The 13,446-nt window shown below is 39.6% G+C and overlaps 3 protein-coding genes across 4 annotated transcripts; 1 reads left to right on the forward strand and 2 right to left on the reverse strand.

The window, feature by feature from the left end:
- Positions 1 to 2,224: 2,224 nt before the first annotated feature.
- LOC119084839 (origin recognition complex subunit 1) lies at positions 2,225 to 5,893 on the reverse strand. The gene is made up of 8 exons (XM_037194936.1): positions 5,653 to 5,893; positions 5,171 to 5,344; positions 4,280 to 5,112; positions 3,539 to 4,214; positions 2,928 to 3,473; positions 2,639 to 2,855; positions 2,453 to 2,549; positions 2,225 to 2,386 (listed from the first exon to the last, which is right to left on the reverse strand). Exons 1-8 carry the CDS (start codon positions 5,736 to 5,738, stop codon positions 2,244 to 2,246), a joined length of 2,772 nt encoding a protein of 923 aa, XP_037050831.1. The 5' UTR covers positions 5,739 to 5,893; the 3' UTR covers positions 2,225 to 2,243.
- LOC119084891 (splicing factor 3A subunit 2) lies at positions 5,622 to 10,923 on the forward strand. Of its 2 annotated transcripts, none has more exons than XM_037195039.1 (2): positions 5,622 to 5,741; positions 10,100 to 10,923. In XM_037195039.1, the coding sequence occupies exon 2, from the start codon at positions 10,110 to 10,112 to the stop codon at positions 10,872 to 10,874; it is 765 nt and encodes a 254-aa protein (XP_037050934.1). In that variant the 5' UTR covers positions 5,622 to 5,741; positions 10,100 to 10,109; the 3' UTR covers positions 10,875 to 10,923. The 2 variants fall into 2 exon arrangements, with proteins under 2 accessions (XP_037050934.1, XP_037050933.1); XM_037195038.1 differs by lacking the exon at positions 5,622 to 5,741 and adding an exon at positions 9,836 to 9,977.
- Positions 10,914 to 13,049, reverse strand: LOC119084868 (DNA methyltransferase 1-associated protein 1). Its single transcript, XM_037195005.1, has 9 exons — positions 12,793 to 13,049; positions 12,633 to 12,733; positions 12,320 to 12,567; positions 12,111 to 12,251; positions 11,824 to 12,036; positions 11,644 to 11,754; positions 11,438 to 11,576; positions 11,151 to 11,305; positions 10,914 to 11,078 (listed from the first exon to the last, which is right to left on the reverse strand). Exons 1-9 carry the CDS (start codon positions 12,888 to 12,890, stop codon positions 10,974 to 10,976), a joined length of 1,311 nt encoding a protein of 436 aa, XP_037050900.1. The 5' UTR covers positions 12,891 to 13,049; the 3' UTR covers positions 10,914 to 10,973.
- Between the last annotated feature and the right edge of the window lie 397 nt (positions 13,050 to 13,446).

Genomic DNA, 13,446 nt, shown 5'->3' on the forward strand with positions numbered 1-13,446 from the left:
CAGTCGGTCGAATAGTAAAAATCTCTGTCCTAGATATTACGTTTGGTAGTCAATTATAAACTTGGTAGTCAGCTACCAACTAACTACCACATTTTCGAATTGCAATGTTAACTGTGAGCTATCTGTTATCTGATAATAGTTGGTAGTTGGTAGTTCCAAACAGAAATTAGAAAAAAGACCTCACCAGGCTTTAGTCGGTCTATTCTTGTTCTTGCTTTCTTGCCAATAACTACGGATCGACAAACCCGATTTTCATATCAATTAATTATTTGGTTTCGTCTCGTCATTACCTTCCATTTTGACATATCACACACGATTTTTGAGTGAAAACATCCAAAAATATGCTTGAAAAACTAGTGAAAAACAGGCAAAACAAATAAAAACAAAAACACTTGACTCCAAACTTCTGTAGCTGTTTTGGAGCACTTCCTAAACAACGTAAAACTCGCATTTTATTATGTTGGGTCTCAAAACAGTCGCCTACACGTTGTTTTTCAAGCATATCTCTGGATATGTTGATTCGATCTTTTTTTTATTTATTCAAATTTACAATTTATTTATTTATTTTCAATCGATAATTTACAGATAATATTATAATGAAAAAACTTCATTTAATTTTTCTGTTTCTGGCATTGTATTCAAAATACTGGTTGCATTCCCTCGTTGTAACGCGATAGATATCCGTTCTTTTAAATATTTACTGCTCCTTGGATCGCTTGTCATTTCGTTCAGCATAGAAGCAAGTTTTTCAATCAATTTTTTGCATTCCTTACACCAAGGCCCCATCGTTTCTATAGCAATGGCCACGAAATGATAATTTGGGATCATTTCTCTGTAAAGATATCTTTTCCGACGAGCAGCTTTTTCCGCTGCAGAACCTGCGACTCGCATTGTGGACTTGATATTTGACGGACAAAGTGTGTCGGTGCATGTTGCATCCCATAATAATGATTTTCCCTTGATGAATGCAGGGATGTTTAGAGTATTTACAGTTCGATAGATGATGTTATTAAACTCTCGATGCCTTGGATGTACGCCAGCGCACGTAAAGCATGAAAACCATAACTATCTGCCATTTCTCCACATTTGCATTTATGGCTTTCACAGATTTTTATCACAAGGCGTAAAGCTGCTGCAACTTTAAACGTCGAATTGTCCAAAAATGTCCCTAAATTCGGCGATGGATATGCTTGAAGCTAATTCGATTCGATTCTTTTTCTTGAAGAGCAAGGAACCTTGACTTGTTTTCATTTTGGAAAGTGTTGATTCTGTTTGTATTCAGTTCGTCCCATTTCTTTTGGATCGGTAGATGTTGTGTTAATGGAATTTCAGCATTTGATTGTCTCCAAGCAGAGATAGCATCTTCTACACAGCTTATTTCAAAATCGTCACTGTCTATTGATAAGATTGATTTGACGACTTGCAACACGCTGAAAGTTGACGCTAGGAAAGCTGACAAACATATATCTTTGATGCGTCTTAAACCGAGACCACCTTTTGAGACTGGCAGTGTCAATTGTGTCCATTGTATTTAAATTCCAATTCAACATTGACTCAATGCAGCTTTTTAAATGTTCGTCCATTTCATTTATAATGTAGTTGAAGGACCATATCGGTGATGTTCTTAGAAATTATACCAATTTGGGCATTTGTTTTTAGCAAAAAATATGCAACGTGCATGTTTAGATTTGGCCGTTTTTCGAAAGTATTCTTTAATAGTTCGAGCTTTTTGGCTGCCATGCATCGAAAACTTTCCAAGGTTACAGCAGACCCAAGCAACGTAAAATTTTCACTTGAGATAACCTTAATTCCTGGTGCAATTTTGTTAAAAGCGTCGAAAATTGTGTGCGATACATCAAATGAAAGGTATTGACGAGACGAAATAAAATTTTAAATTTTGAGGAAAATTGGGTTTTGTACATACAACAGTAGCTATTGGCGATACAGCAAGCCAAACTGCATACGTTCCTACTTTTCCTGTTTTCCCGCACCTCCCTCAGGTTCTGCCTCTCCGTGAACACTCTTTTCTTAAAAGTTTGTCGTAACTTACCACCTTTCGATTATTAGAGCTCTCACTTCAACTGAGCACTAAGCAACTGTACATCCAAAATGGAATCACATCAGTCGAATTGACCCAACGATATGCTAGCGAAATTGTGACATTTTCGGTGGGTGGCGAAAGTGTTTTGAGTTGTACAGTCTAAAGACGAGAACGCAGTAGGACTAAAAAACATAATTTTTATTCATTCAGTGTTCACATGCAACGCATAATAAATATCGTCAGAAGTAACATTCAACATAATTTTTTGATGAATGGAAGCGTTAGAATGCTCACAAATAAGCAGTCGTGACGAGCCCAATCGACATGACAACCGTAAAGCAATTCCTACAGAAAAGAAATTAAGAGTTATCACCAAACATACTCCGCAATTGTGTGAGTTTTCACACTGACCTGGCTCAGGTACACTGGCACCATTAAGCGCACAAATCGACTCTAATTGCTGATACACCTGGCACAGTACAGTCTCATCAACGCCGGTTCGTATCACCTAAACGATAGCGCCGTAATTTTTATAATTCATCGTTGGCAAATCGCTTTTAATCTAACTTGATGCACAACATAATTATAGCAACCTACCTCTGCTTCAACAGCCTGCAGAAACAATTTCTCATATTTCGAACATCCTTTGATGGCAAGCACTTTAGGATTGGTAATCATTTCATTGAAAGCCTTCTGAACGTGCAACATTGAAACCATGACCCGTTTCCCGCTACAGTCAGTCTCTGCAATTTCTGTAGCTCGACGACAAATGTCCAGTGCACGTCTACAATCACCTGATATCGACGCAACTTTTCTGAATTATGAAAAAACGGAATCCATTCGAGTCACGAACCGAGCACACCAAACTCTTAACAACAAATCTCACCTGGCAACCAATTGAACTGCATCGTTCTCGAAAATGTTCGTACCGGTCAATCGTGCCTGCACAACTTCTTGTAACTGTTTGTGTGTGTACGGTTGGAAGGTGAGCCGAGTCAAGCCCAGTCGTGACGTTACACGTCCCATCAGTAACCGTTCCGGTAGATCCATCGTATTGGCAATCGTTACGACGACCAATCGAGCAGCTTTTCTCGCCGGCCAATCCAACAAATTGTAGATGACATCTTGCCGTCGATTGCACAGTATGTCCAGCTCGTCTACCAACAGAACGGTGGTTTTACGATGCAAGTTCGGAGTGGTAAACCGTTTGTCGAGCAACGAATGTGCCTGTTCGCTGGTCACTTTCGTTCCAGTCAATTGTTGATAGATCTGTACGTACGCTTGTCTTGGCTCGGTCAGTCGCATTCCGTTGATTTCGATGAACTCGAACTGGGGGATTTTCTTCTGCTTCGCCTGGAGTTGTAATGTTCTGATAACCTCGGTGATGGTTGCTGTTTTTCCCGTTCCAGGCACGCCGCTGACGTACATGCAACTAAAATTGAAAAGTCAAGTAAAGAACAATTCGGTGTCCGAAGGGAATGATGTGTGTGTACATACCCACCGCTTTCGTCCAAAATTTTGCCCTCGATGAATTTGTACGCGTCACGGAATTCATTTTCGCGGCACGGTAGAGTTTTCGGTACGGCTGACACATGCAGTGATTCCTTCGCCAGCTGAACGTCAGACCGATCTCTACGAATCGGATTTTTTCGCTCACCAATAACTGGTTCCACTGCACTGATCCGTGTCGATGGCGTACGTTTTGGTGTCTTACTGGGAGTTTTGCTCGGCGTCTTTTTCGGCGTTTTACGCGTTCTTTTCGGTGGAGTTTCCATTGTGTCATCCAGCGATTCGTCAATCGATCTTGGTGACTCGTCGTGGTCATTGAGGTCGAGGGATCTACTGGATTGTGCGTTTCGATTTTGTGATTTTTTGGGGGTCATTTTCGGTGTTCTCGTCGGCGTCTGCTTAATCGCCTTGCTAGCACTTTTCGGCGTTTTTAGTGGCTGTTTTTCAGGCGTTCCAAAATTTGAGTCTTCAAGCCACATAAAACTGGTGTCGAGTGGGGATTCGGCAAGGTTTGTCTGGTGAATAGACGAACGTCTCTTGGATCGTCTCAGCGGAGATTTTTTGGGAGATGGTGATGCAATAACATTTTCTCCTGTAGTGGGCGATGTAACGGTGTCTCGCGAATTTAATGCAAATGATATGCTTCGTCGAGGACTCGCGATTGCTGTGAAAGAAGGAGAATAATGATTGAACTAATGGTGAAAGTAAAGCAAAAGGTAATCCACCCACTGCGACTAAGACGAATGGTAAACGGTTTCAAAATGCTTTTCGGCGTGCCAGTTAGCTGGTTCTCTTGATTCGGCGTTCCGTACTGATCCCCAATTCGTTTCGGTGTTTTGGTCGGTGTATACGAAAGGGATTTCGGCGATCCAGATTGTAATCGACGCTTTGTTGCTGATTGTCTCTTCGATAAATTGTCCAGTTCGTTGTTGTTGTACTGGATGGCTTTAAGCGGGGTATTGGATGAGTTTCTCTTCGACACATCTTCCTTTCGCGTAACCTTAATCGTCATCTTCAGCTCATCTTTCTTCCGATGTGGGGTCACCACAATCGATCCCATCATGTCAGCGCCAGCATCATTCAGACTAGAATTCAAATTTCGTCTCGCTCCGAACGAAATGTTATGACTCGCTGGCGATTTGTACGCCTTAGTCGACGTCGTGTCATCCAGCTCTGAATCGGATGCGGAAACATTTTCAATTTCCTGTTCACACAGCTTCGACACTTTTTGGATGGAATTTTGGTTGACAATTTTAATTGGTGAAACGGTCAACTTTGACGGTGTTTCAGCATGTTGATCGTCAATGGCGACCAGCGACAGTATCCCGTTTCGCTTCACAATTTTGTAGCGGCATATGTAAACGTGTCGCTTGTTTCGTATATTCAAACTGGTCATCGCATCTGCTACGCTCTGGCTCGGTACCGAAAACATAACTTTGCAATAACCACGCACCGAATTTAATGGCAACGAGAATGGAATATCGACCGGGGCATATATAACTTCACGACTGGAATCTAGATCCTGCACGTCGTTCGCCAGATCATCGGATAGCGATTGTGGCCTGAATGTAAAGATTGGTTAGTTGCGTGATAATGTATCCAGCTGCTGGCACACTTTACCGTCTGTACGACTCGACAACAGCCTGATATTTGTAGTCAAAAGCTAATGGATCGAGGACTTCGTATAAATGTGTAATTTTGACGATTTCCAGCTGCTTTGCATTCGGTTGGTCGGGATTGGAAACATACACAAAGTCACCGATCGTCAACACGAACTCATTTACAATGCATTTTCTGCAACAGCAAAAGAAACATACGCAAAAATTTATCAACAATTTCCACAGCTGGATCTAAGTCACTGTACTGAGCGCGGTGTATGAAATAGCACTCTACACTACAGTCGAATATGAAACAATAAAAAAGAATTTAATAAAAATGCAGCAGTATTTGGTCGGTCGGATGTGCGCGTTGATGTTGTGTATTTATACGTAACATTACGAATTTAGATTGCCCGACCGACTAATACCATGACAGACGTGAAATACAAAATAAAAATGAGCCCAAAGACTAAACACGATTTTATTCAATTTGAATTCCTTTACCTGTAGCAATCAACACCATTATCGTTCTCAATTTTTTCACCAATCCAGGTCACAAAATTGCTATCATCAGTTACTTTTCGCGGCATTATGTTAGCGTGAAGGTTTTTCAATTAAAAGAAACGCAAACAAATTACACTTTAAAAACGATTTTGATAAAATTCTTCGAACATCAAAGGACATGGAATAAATTTACATTTAAATCGAAAAATGAAATTGACAGATTTATGTTTTGGCGCTCAAATGTTTAGAGATTAGACGATGGCCGTTACAATGAGAGATAATATTTTGCTGTAGTCGGGGGCACGAAGGTTTTCGTAATTTAGGTCCTCAACATGAAAAGTTGTACACGCATCTGTTGTGGACGGTTTATTTTAGGCCTAAAATTGATAAGTAAATAAGTATTAAATTTTAATATTACACAAAATGTGTTTTTCCAGTTTAGAGGCTGTAGAGGCACAACAGTTTTCCACTACTCCAATCTTTGTGCTCTATTTTCTTGTAAAATAACTTCACTCTAGCGAAATGTCATTGTAGTGAAGTTGGTTAAAAAAATAGATCGATGCTGACAGCAGTAATTTCGTGACAAAATGTACTAGAAATGAAATAAAATTGGTTTGCATCGCCGTGAAAGATGTCAAAATTCAATTTGTCGACAATAATTTTTTTGGTTATGGCTCTATGGATCTTAGACGTATTATATAGACTGGAAATTACGTAAAAATTGTGCATCTGACATCAAATCATGGCCCTACGTTAGTGAAGGGCCGTGACGCAAGTCCGTTCACACTGAAAAATTTGACGAAATTTTTTTTTTCGTAGGACTGAGGAACATATATACACAACTTTTTTTAACTTTTTCCCCTCCGCTCCTACTTCCCCCCACTTATTTTATTCGTAATCTACTAGGCGTCCATACGAGTTCAACGAGCTATCACACGCCTCATAAGGTTAAGATTTGGCCGAGATATTAAATTTCAAAACTTGAAAATTTGTAGAAATTTGCATGAAGAAATGGATTTTCATACATTTTGAAATTGATGCATTTTACCAACCTTTGTCACTTTGTCCCTTTGTCACTTTGTTACAACGAAACTTTTGAATTTACCGATGGATTCGGCTGAAATTTTCAGGATATGTCAAGGACGTAATTCTAAGAAACTAATTTGAAGGAATTTTCATAAAAGCTTATAATTTCGGAGCTATGAGCGTTTTAAGCTATTAAACTATAGGACCCATAACTCTAGTCCACACGTGTTTGATGGTTTTCTCCAAGAATCGATCATTTGGGAGCTATGAGTATTTTAAGTGCGAGCTATGTCAGCCACAACTCGGAAAATATGGCACATAGAAACCTCGTCGTATAAAAGAAAAAGACAAAGTTATAGAGTTTTAGATTATAGTCGATGCGTGTTTCGTGGTTTCCCTAAAAAGTCCCTTATCTTGGAGGGGCGTTTTAAGTGCGTAAAATTTTTGAATTTCGACAAATTTTCGATTTTCATCAACTTATTGATTTTCGTCAAATTTGCAATTTTTGGTAAATTTTTAAATTTCGTCAAATTATCGAATTTCGTAAAATTTTTAATTTTCGTCAAATTTTTGAATTTAGTAAAATTTTCGATTTTCGTCAAATGAACACTGGAAGGTTGAGATGAAAGAGAAAGTCATATAGTTTTCTAAGAAGAATATTTTCGTTCAAACTGCACAATATGGTTGTCTATTTTCTGCGACCAAATTCTAAAAAATCACAACTTACAAAAGAGCTGATATCGCCCAAAACCACTTACAGTGGAGGTGTGACGCAAGTCCTGTTATCCACTTACAAAAAGATTTGTGTCACAAATGGCAGCTGATGAGGAAAGCACGCGAAAGTTTAATCAACAAAAATTTTACCCGAAAAATTTTAGAAAGAAAATTATAACAAAAAAAATTGCGTCATAAGTTGAAGATGTTGAGGGAGGAAAATTTTTAAAATTGTGAAATATATTGCTTTAAAGAATGGAATTCAAACGGAAGAAAGCCGAATCATCTGCCACTTGTTGACGCACATTTTTTTTGTTATAATTTTCTTTCTAAAATTTTTCGGGTAAAATTTTTGTTGATTAAACTTTCGCGTGCTTTCCTCATCAGCTGCCATTTGTGACGCATATCTTTTTTCGTGTCGAATCTGTAAGCGTCAACTACACCGATATCAGTTCTTTTGTAAGCGGATAACAGGACTTGCGTCACACCGGCGTGGGGTAATTTGGCACACGGTGCAAAAATAATGGAATTTTCAACTGCGTAAAAGGTGAACTCGCACACAATTTTGCTTCACTAAAATTTCGTAAAAGGAATAATTAAGTTGATGGCAGAGCTAACAAACATTTATAGCATTAAATTTGCGTGTGCGAGATTGCAAAAAATGGACTTTAAGAATGTTATATTTTTGCTTCGTGTGCCAGATTACCCGATACCGTCACACCTCCACTGTAAGTGGTTTTGGGCGATACGAAATATTTCATAGTTTGAGAATTGGTGGGCGAATTAGCGCGAAGAACTCGATTTTTTTTAAAACACAAATCTTTTGAATTTCAAAAAAAATAAAATATTGGAACGATTACCTTGGGGATGAAGTTGGAAACATTCAGAGACCGGAAGTGTACTCCAAAAAGAGTGATTTATTCCAATGGATTAATAAATACACGATAGGTTTTCGTGAAAAAATATTTTCGAATTCACACAATAGACAATGCCAGAAGTTGTTTTCTAACGATGGCATATGAAAGTACATACAAAAATAAAATTATTTCATCATTTTGTTTGACCGGAAACGCAAACAAATTTGAATAATTACACTTCCGCCAAAAACAATATTTTCGAATTACCCCTCAAAATTCTTTAAATTTTTTTCCTTCTGTTGGCAACACTCACGTTTTTCAATATAAATTTCGAGTTCAATGGGCGAATATATTGTTGCGAACGTCACAGCCTACGTGGAAGTTATGTGGAAAAGAGCGGGTTTCACATATTTTACAGATTTTAGAAATCTCGAATATCCTAATTTAGGCCCTATTTCTCCAAATAAAATGAAAGGGTCATCTTATTTTCTGATATTTAAGAGAATAATACAGGCTTTAACATTTCAAATATCTCACTGTAATTTTTTTCAAAGAATGTCATTGTGAATTCGCAATGACACAATGAAATTCTCAGAAACATTTGACAGTGAGACATTTAAAATGTTAAAGACTGTAACAAAAAAAAAAACAGGAAAAAAAAATTGAAATCGGCTTTCCTTATTTTGATACAATTCATAAAATAAACACTTGGAAGTTGAGACCTTTTCTCGTCTTAAGCCACACTCGTCTGCACAATATTTTTACAGTAAATTAATGATAAATTGTCCCGAACATCAAATAAAAACAAAACTTTACTTGCCGCACCCTGCAAAAATTAAATTTCTGCAAGGGGCACATCGTTTTTCATTTTAGCACGGCTTCGCAAGTAAAATACCTTACGTAATTGTTTGGAGATTGTTATTATGCCATGAGGGATTATAAACCTCCTAATCGGCAAAATAAAAATTTCCAAACAAGGACGTCATGTACTGTTACATTCCTGATACTGAATTTTCAAAATACTAAACGGACAACTACCAAAAACGCCAACGCTGTGCTGGTGTAAAATTCTACGTAAAATCGTACGAAATATGCATGTTATACAAACTGATGTTGAAGATTCATTTTACAGTATGAAATCCTTATCAATGAATAATTCTTCTAAGCTATGGATGACACTTTGACAGATCAAATGACCTTGAAACAGGCCCATTGGGTGCAATTGGTGCAATACTCTCTCTAACAATCAAACTCTCTGAAAAAATAGTATAGACTGTTTTAAGATCAGAGCGAGAGAACCGAAGACTAGTTAATTATAACTTGCCTTAGGGTACTTATCAAAATATTGCTTTCTCTTTCAACATGTTACGTTGAGAGCGAGAGGACCAAAGTTGTCTTGGGGATCGTGTCAAAATATTTCTTTCTCTTTCATCATAACTTTCTATTAGGGGGGAAAATGAGTTTGAGAAACTCTGCTTCTCAATTGCGTTTGATTTGGTTCTGACGCTTTTGATTTTGAACTTTTGGCGCACTTACATTTTTCCGTGTTTACAATATGGTGATAGTTAGACCCTTTTGTTCTGTCTGTTCTGTTCATATGAGTTGAATAGCATCGTGACATTTTAGAGTACCAAAAAAATAAGAGTCAGCTGTCAACTCGTTCTTGTTTGTTGTGCATCACCTGAATTGTTAATTTCATTATTGCAGTGACTACAGTCCTCGGTTTTGGTGAGTGTCTTGATTTTTGCCCCAAATTGTATTTCCCTTCTACCAGATCATCGCTTCCTACTATATTCTTCTGCTTAACTTTCGTCAAACATAACCTCGAAACTAAACGTTTACTTTAACAGTTCCAACGAAATGGATTTCCAAAATCGTGCCGGTGGCAAAACCGGTGGAGGAGGCGTTGCATCATGGTCAGAGACGAATCGAGATCGTCGTGAACGATTGCGACAATTGGCCTTGGAAACGATCGACTTGAACAAAGATCCGTACTTCATGAAGAACCACTTGGGTTCGTACGAATGCAAACTGTGTCTGACGCTGCACAATAATGAGGGCAGTTACTTGGCCCACACACAAGGCAAAAAGCATCAAGCCAATTTGGCTAGACGTGCTGCAAAAGAGGCAAAAGAAGCGCCGACAATGTTACAACCGGAGAAGCCGCGAGTCGAACCGAAGAAGTTCGTGAAAATCGGACGACCAGGATACAGAGTGACCAAGCAACGATGCCCTGAAACCGGACAACAGAGTCTGCTCTTTCAAATCGATTATCCGGAAATATCCGACAACATCATTCCGCGGCATCGTTTCATGTCTGCCTACGAGCAAAAAATGGAGCCACCAGATCGTAAGTGGCAGTACTTGCTATTTGCAGCCGAACCATACGAAACGATTGCGTTCAAGGTGCCCAGCCGAGAAGTGGAGAAGACGGAAGGCAAATTCTGGACACATTGGAATAGGGACACGAAACAGTTTTTCCTGCAGTTCTCATTCCGATTAGAGGCACCGAAAATGATTCCACCGCCTCCGCCCAACCTTCGCAACTTACACGTTGGCATGCCGAACGTTATGCCACCAAGGCCGCCAATGTACCAAAATCCACCACCGATGGGACAGATGTAGAATCCTACCGAAATTTATGAAATAAAAGCGTCAGCGCCGTGTCACATTAGACTATTGGTTTTATTTCTCCATCACTTCACGTTAGAACAAGATGATTGTTCACATTGTCGGCGTTTGGGACAACTCGTCAACACTCATACTCTCTTCCAGTATTTCCTGCTTAATGTCCGGCGTGTTGATCAATGAGAGCGGAACGTTCAAGGTCTGAAAGGTAAGTGTGTTGAAATCGGGTTTTTCCCGGTTGGCAAATAAGGTTATTCGCGACGGTATACTCACTTTACCCGGGCAAACGGCTTCGAATTGATGCTTCAAACTTTCGAGCTCAAATTTACAATCGGCGAGGGCGGTTCGTAGCTCGCATAACAACACCATGTCGGATCGAAGCTCATTGAAAACATTACAGATTTCATCAGTCGGTGGCGGTGCTGGATCTGGGAAAGGAATTAACATCCAAGCTTAATTGAGCGACGACACAATGAACACACATGAAGAACATGGGACAGGGTTTTAGCCAAGTGCACGGCACGCAGTGGCCCCGATTGCTTTCAGAAATGTTTCCTTACCAACTTTGAACTCGATCAATGCCTGCTCAAGGGCTTTAGTCTTCTTTTGTCCCACATTTGCTGGCAATTTCATACGCTGCGAACGTAGTGATACACCAGTGCCACGGAGGTCATTGAATTTAATTCCAGCACTTTCCAGCTGAAATAATTGGAATTGGAAAATTTTTGCGCAATTCTCAACGAAACTGTGAGTAATGAGGACATACGTTAACCATTGAATCCACACGCGACGGTCGAATTTGATTCTGTATTTTCTTCTTATTCAATTTTTTGTCCTGCTTTCTATTGCTGGGTGGGGTCGGTGCCGGATCGCCTTGCTGTAAGTTAAAAGATTGGACGGTCAACTTCCGAAAATGAATTTCATTTTTCTGGTCGTTCTATCTAACCTGATCGGCCTGTGAGATGAGTTTCTGCAGGTCTTGAGTCTTGCGATCGCGTTCCTTTTTGCGTGCTTCGATCTTCTTCAATTCATTCACCAACATCTGCTCTTCTTCGATCTGTTTCGGTGTTCGAACGAGAAGCTTCGTCAACTGTTCTTTCCGTTTCCGTTCGTGCTCGGCATCATAAGGGTACGCCTTTTTATCGCCGGTGTTTTTGACCTAGGAACGAAAAGCGTGAAACACAATTTCCGGAGTACAGTTTCCGCATCAGTGTACTTCGAGGTCGCACTCACCTTGTTTAAGATGCTCAAGACTTCGTAATATCTTTCCTTTAAATCTTCCACCGTTTTCGTGCCATGATTCGCTCGATCCCACCGATCGGCCATAACGACAAATCTCAGATCGAATTTGCATGCCAGCTCAAACAGGTGATCCTGCAATTGGAAATTTTCGTAAAACACATTCGGACGCTATGTCATCTCTGGTGACAATCGACACCAACCGTCTGTGGTTTGGACCATTTCATCGGATTCGACTTCAAATGAGTATTGTACTCGTTCGCTGTGTACGTTGGAATGTTCAGCTGCTTATTGAACTGAGCAAATAAATATTCTTTCGGTTCGTCGGATGTACGGCGCCAGTGATGAAAGACAGCACCGTCTTTTCGTGCAGGATTCGTAAATGGTTCCCATTCCCATTTTCTCACCTTCTTCATGCCGAGGCGAGCCTTCACTTGCTTGTAACCGGCTCCTGAAATGAATACATTTTCGATTCAAATGTGAAGAGGACACGGTTAGTTGTCGATAAATACGAACCAGTGTCCGTGGGTAGAAGAGGCGGTGCATCTTTGTTGTCATTGTACATAAGAGCGAACACTTCCCTATTCATTCCGTCCGGCCGTCTGACCGCTCTCGCACTATAGATTGACAAAGAATTAATTATTTTAAAAAAAATGATTCGGGTCTCTGAACTCACCGGTCGAAAATAGCTTTTTTCCGGCTATTCAGTACAGCTCCTTTGGTTAGTTCCGAAGAAGGCTGCTGCAGATCTAATATATCCATAACATCAGCCATTGTGAAGTTTTTAACGGCACCCCTTAGATACTTTTAGGTGTAACACACAGTTAAACGATGGAGACTTCGGATGTATCAAAGCTTTTATTTATGTTTTCAATAAAAGCGTAAATTTTAAATGACTTGAAGATGGTACGGAACAACTAAAATGTCATTTTACTTCTTCTTCTTCTTCTTCTTCTTCTTCTTCTTAAGATTGACTTTAATTTTTAACGGAACGTTCTGTGCATCATATGGACATGTCAGAAAACAGAGACGTTGACATTGAATAGATAGTTGATTTGATTTCACAGGATGTCGCCAAGTCGGTCTGCTGTCACTTCACACGAACAATATCTCAAAAGACCGACTCGGTGAAAAAAGCATAAAAATGTATCAACGGAAATTGTTGACATCAAATGTACATACACAGATCCTAAGCCCATGAAAAATCTTAAAAAATTAGCGTTTATATATCAGGTTTGTCAACATTTTTAGCCCCGTACGAAGTACGAAGGGGCTTATAGGATTACGATGCCGTGTGTAATTGATGGAATTCGAAGCAGACGGTAAGGGC

The sequence above is a fragment of the Bradysia coprophila genome, unplaced genomic scaffold (assembly GCF_014529535.1).
Source record: "Bradysia coprophila strain Holo2 unplaced genomic scaffold, BU_Bcop_v1 contig_94, whole genome shotgun sequence".
NCBI classification, from domain to species: domain Eukaryota; kingdom Metazoa; phylum Arthropoda; class Insecta; order Diptera; family Sciaridae; genus Bradysia; species Bradysia coprophila.

Coding starts and splice junctions, on each gene's coding strand:
- LOC119084839 (XM_037194936.1), bottom strand. CDS start 5,738: ATGCCGCGAAAAGTAACTGATGATAGCAATTTTGTGACCTGGATTGGT. Junction 5,113..5,170: donor GTTGTCGAGTCGTACAGACG/GTAAAGTGTGCC, acceptor CTTTACATTCAG/GCCACAATCGCTATCCGATG. Junction 4,215..4,279: donor TACCATTCGTCTTAGTCGCA/GTGGGTGGATTA, acceptor CTTCTTTCACAG/CAATCGCGAGTCCTCGACGA.
- LOC119084891 (XM_037195039.1), top strand. CDS start 10,110: ATGGATTTCCAAAATCGTGCCGGTGGCAAAACCGGTGGAGGAGGCGTT.
- LOC119084868 (XM_037195005.1), bottom strand. CDS start 12,890: ATGGCTGATGTTATGGATATATTAGATCTGCAGCAGCCTTCTTCGGAA. Junction 12,568..12,632: donor TCTTCTACCCACGGACACTG/GTTCGTATTTAT, acceptor TATTCATTTCAG/GAGCCGGTTACAAGCAAGTG. Junction 11,306..11,437: donor ATTGATCGAGTTCAAAGTTG/GTAAGGAAACAT, acceptor TTCCTTTCCCAG/ATCCAGCACCGCCACCGACT.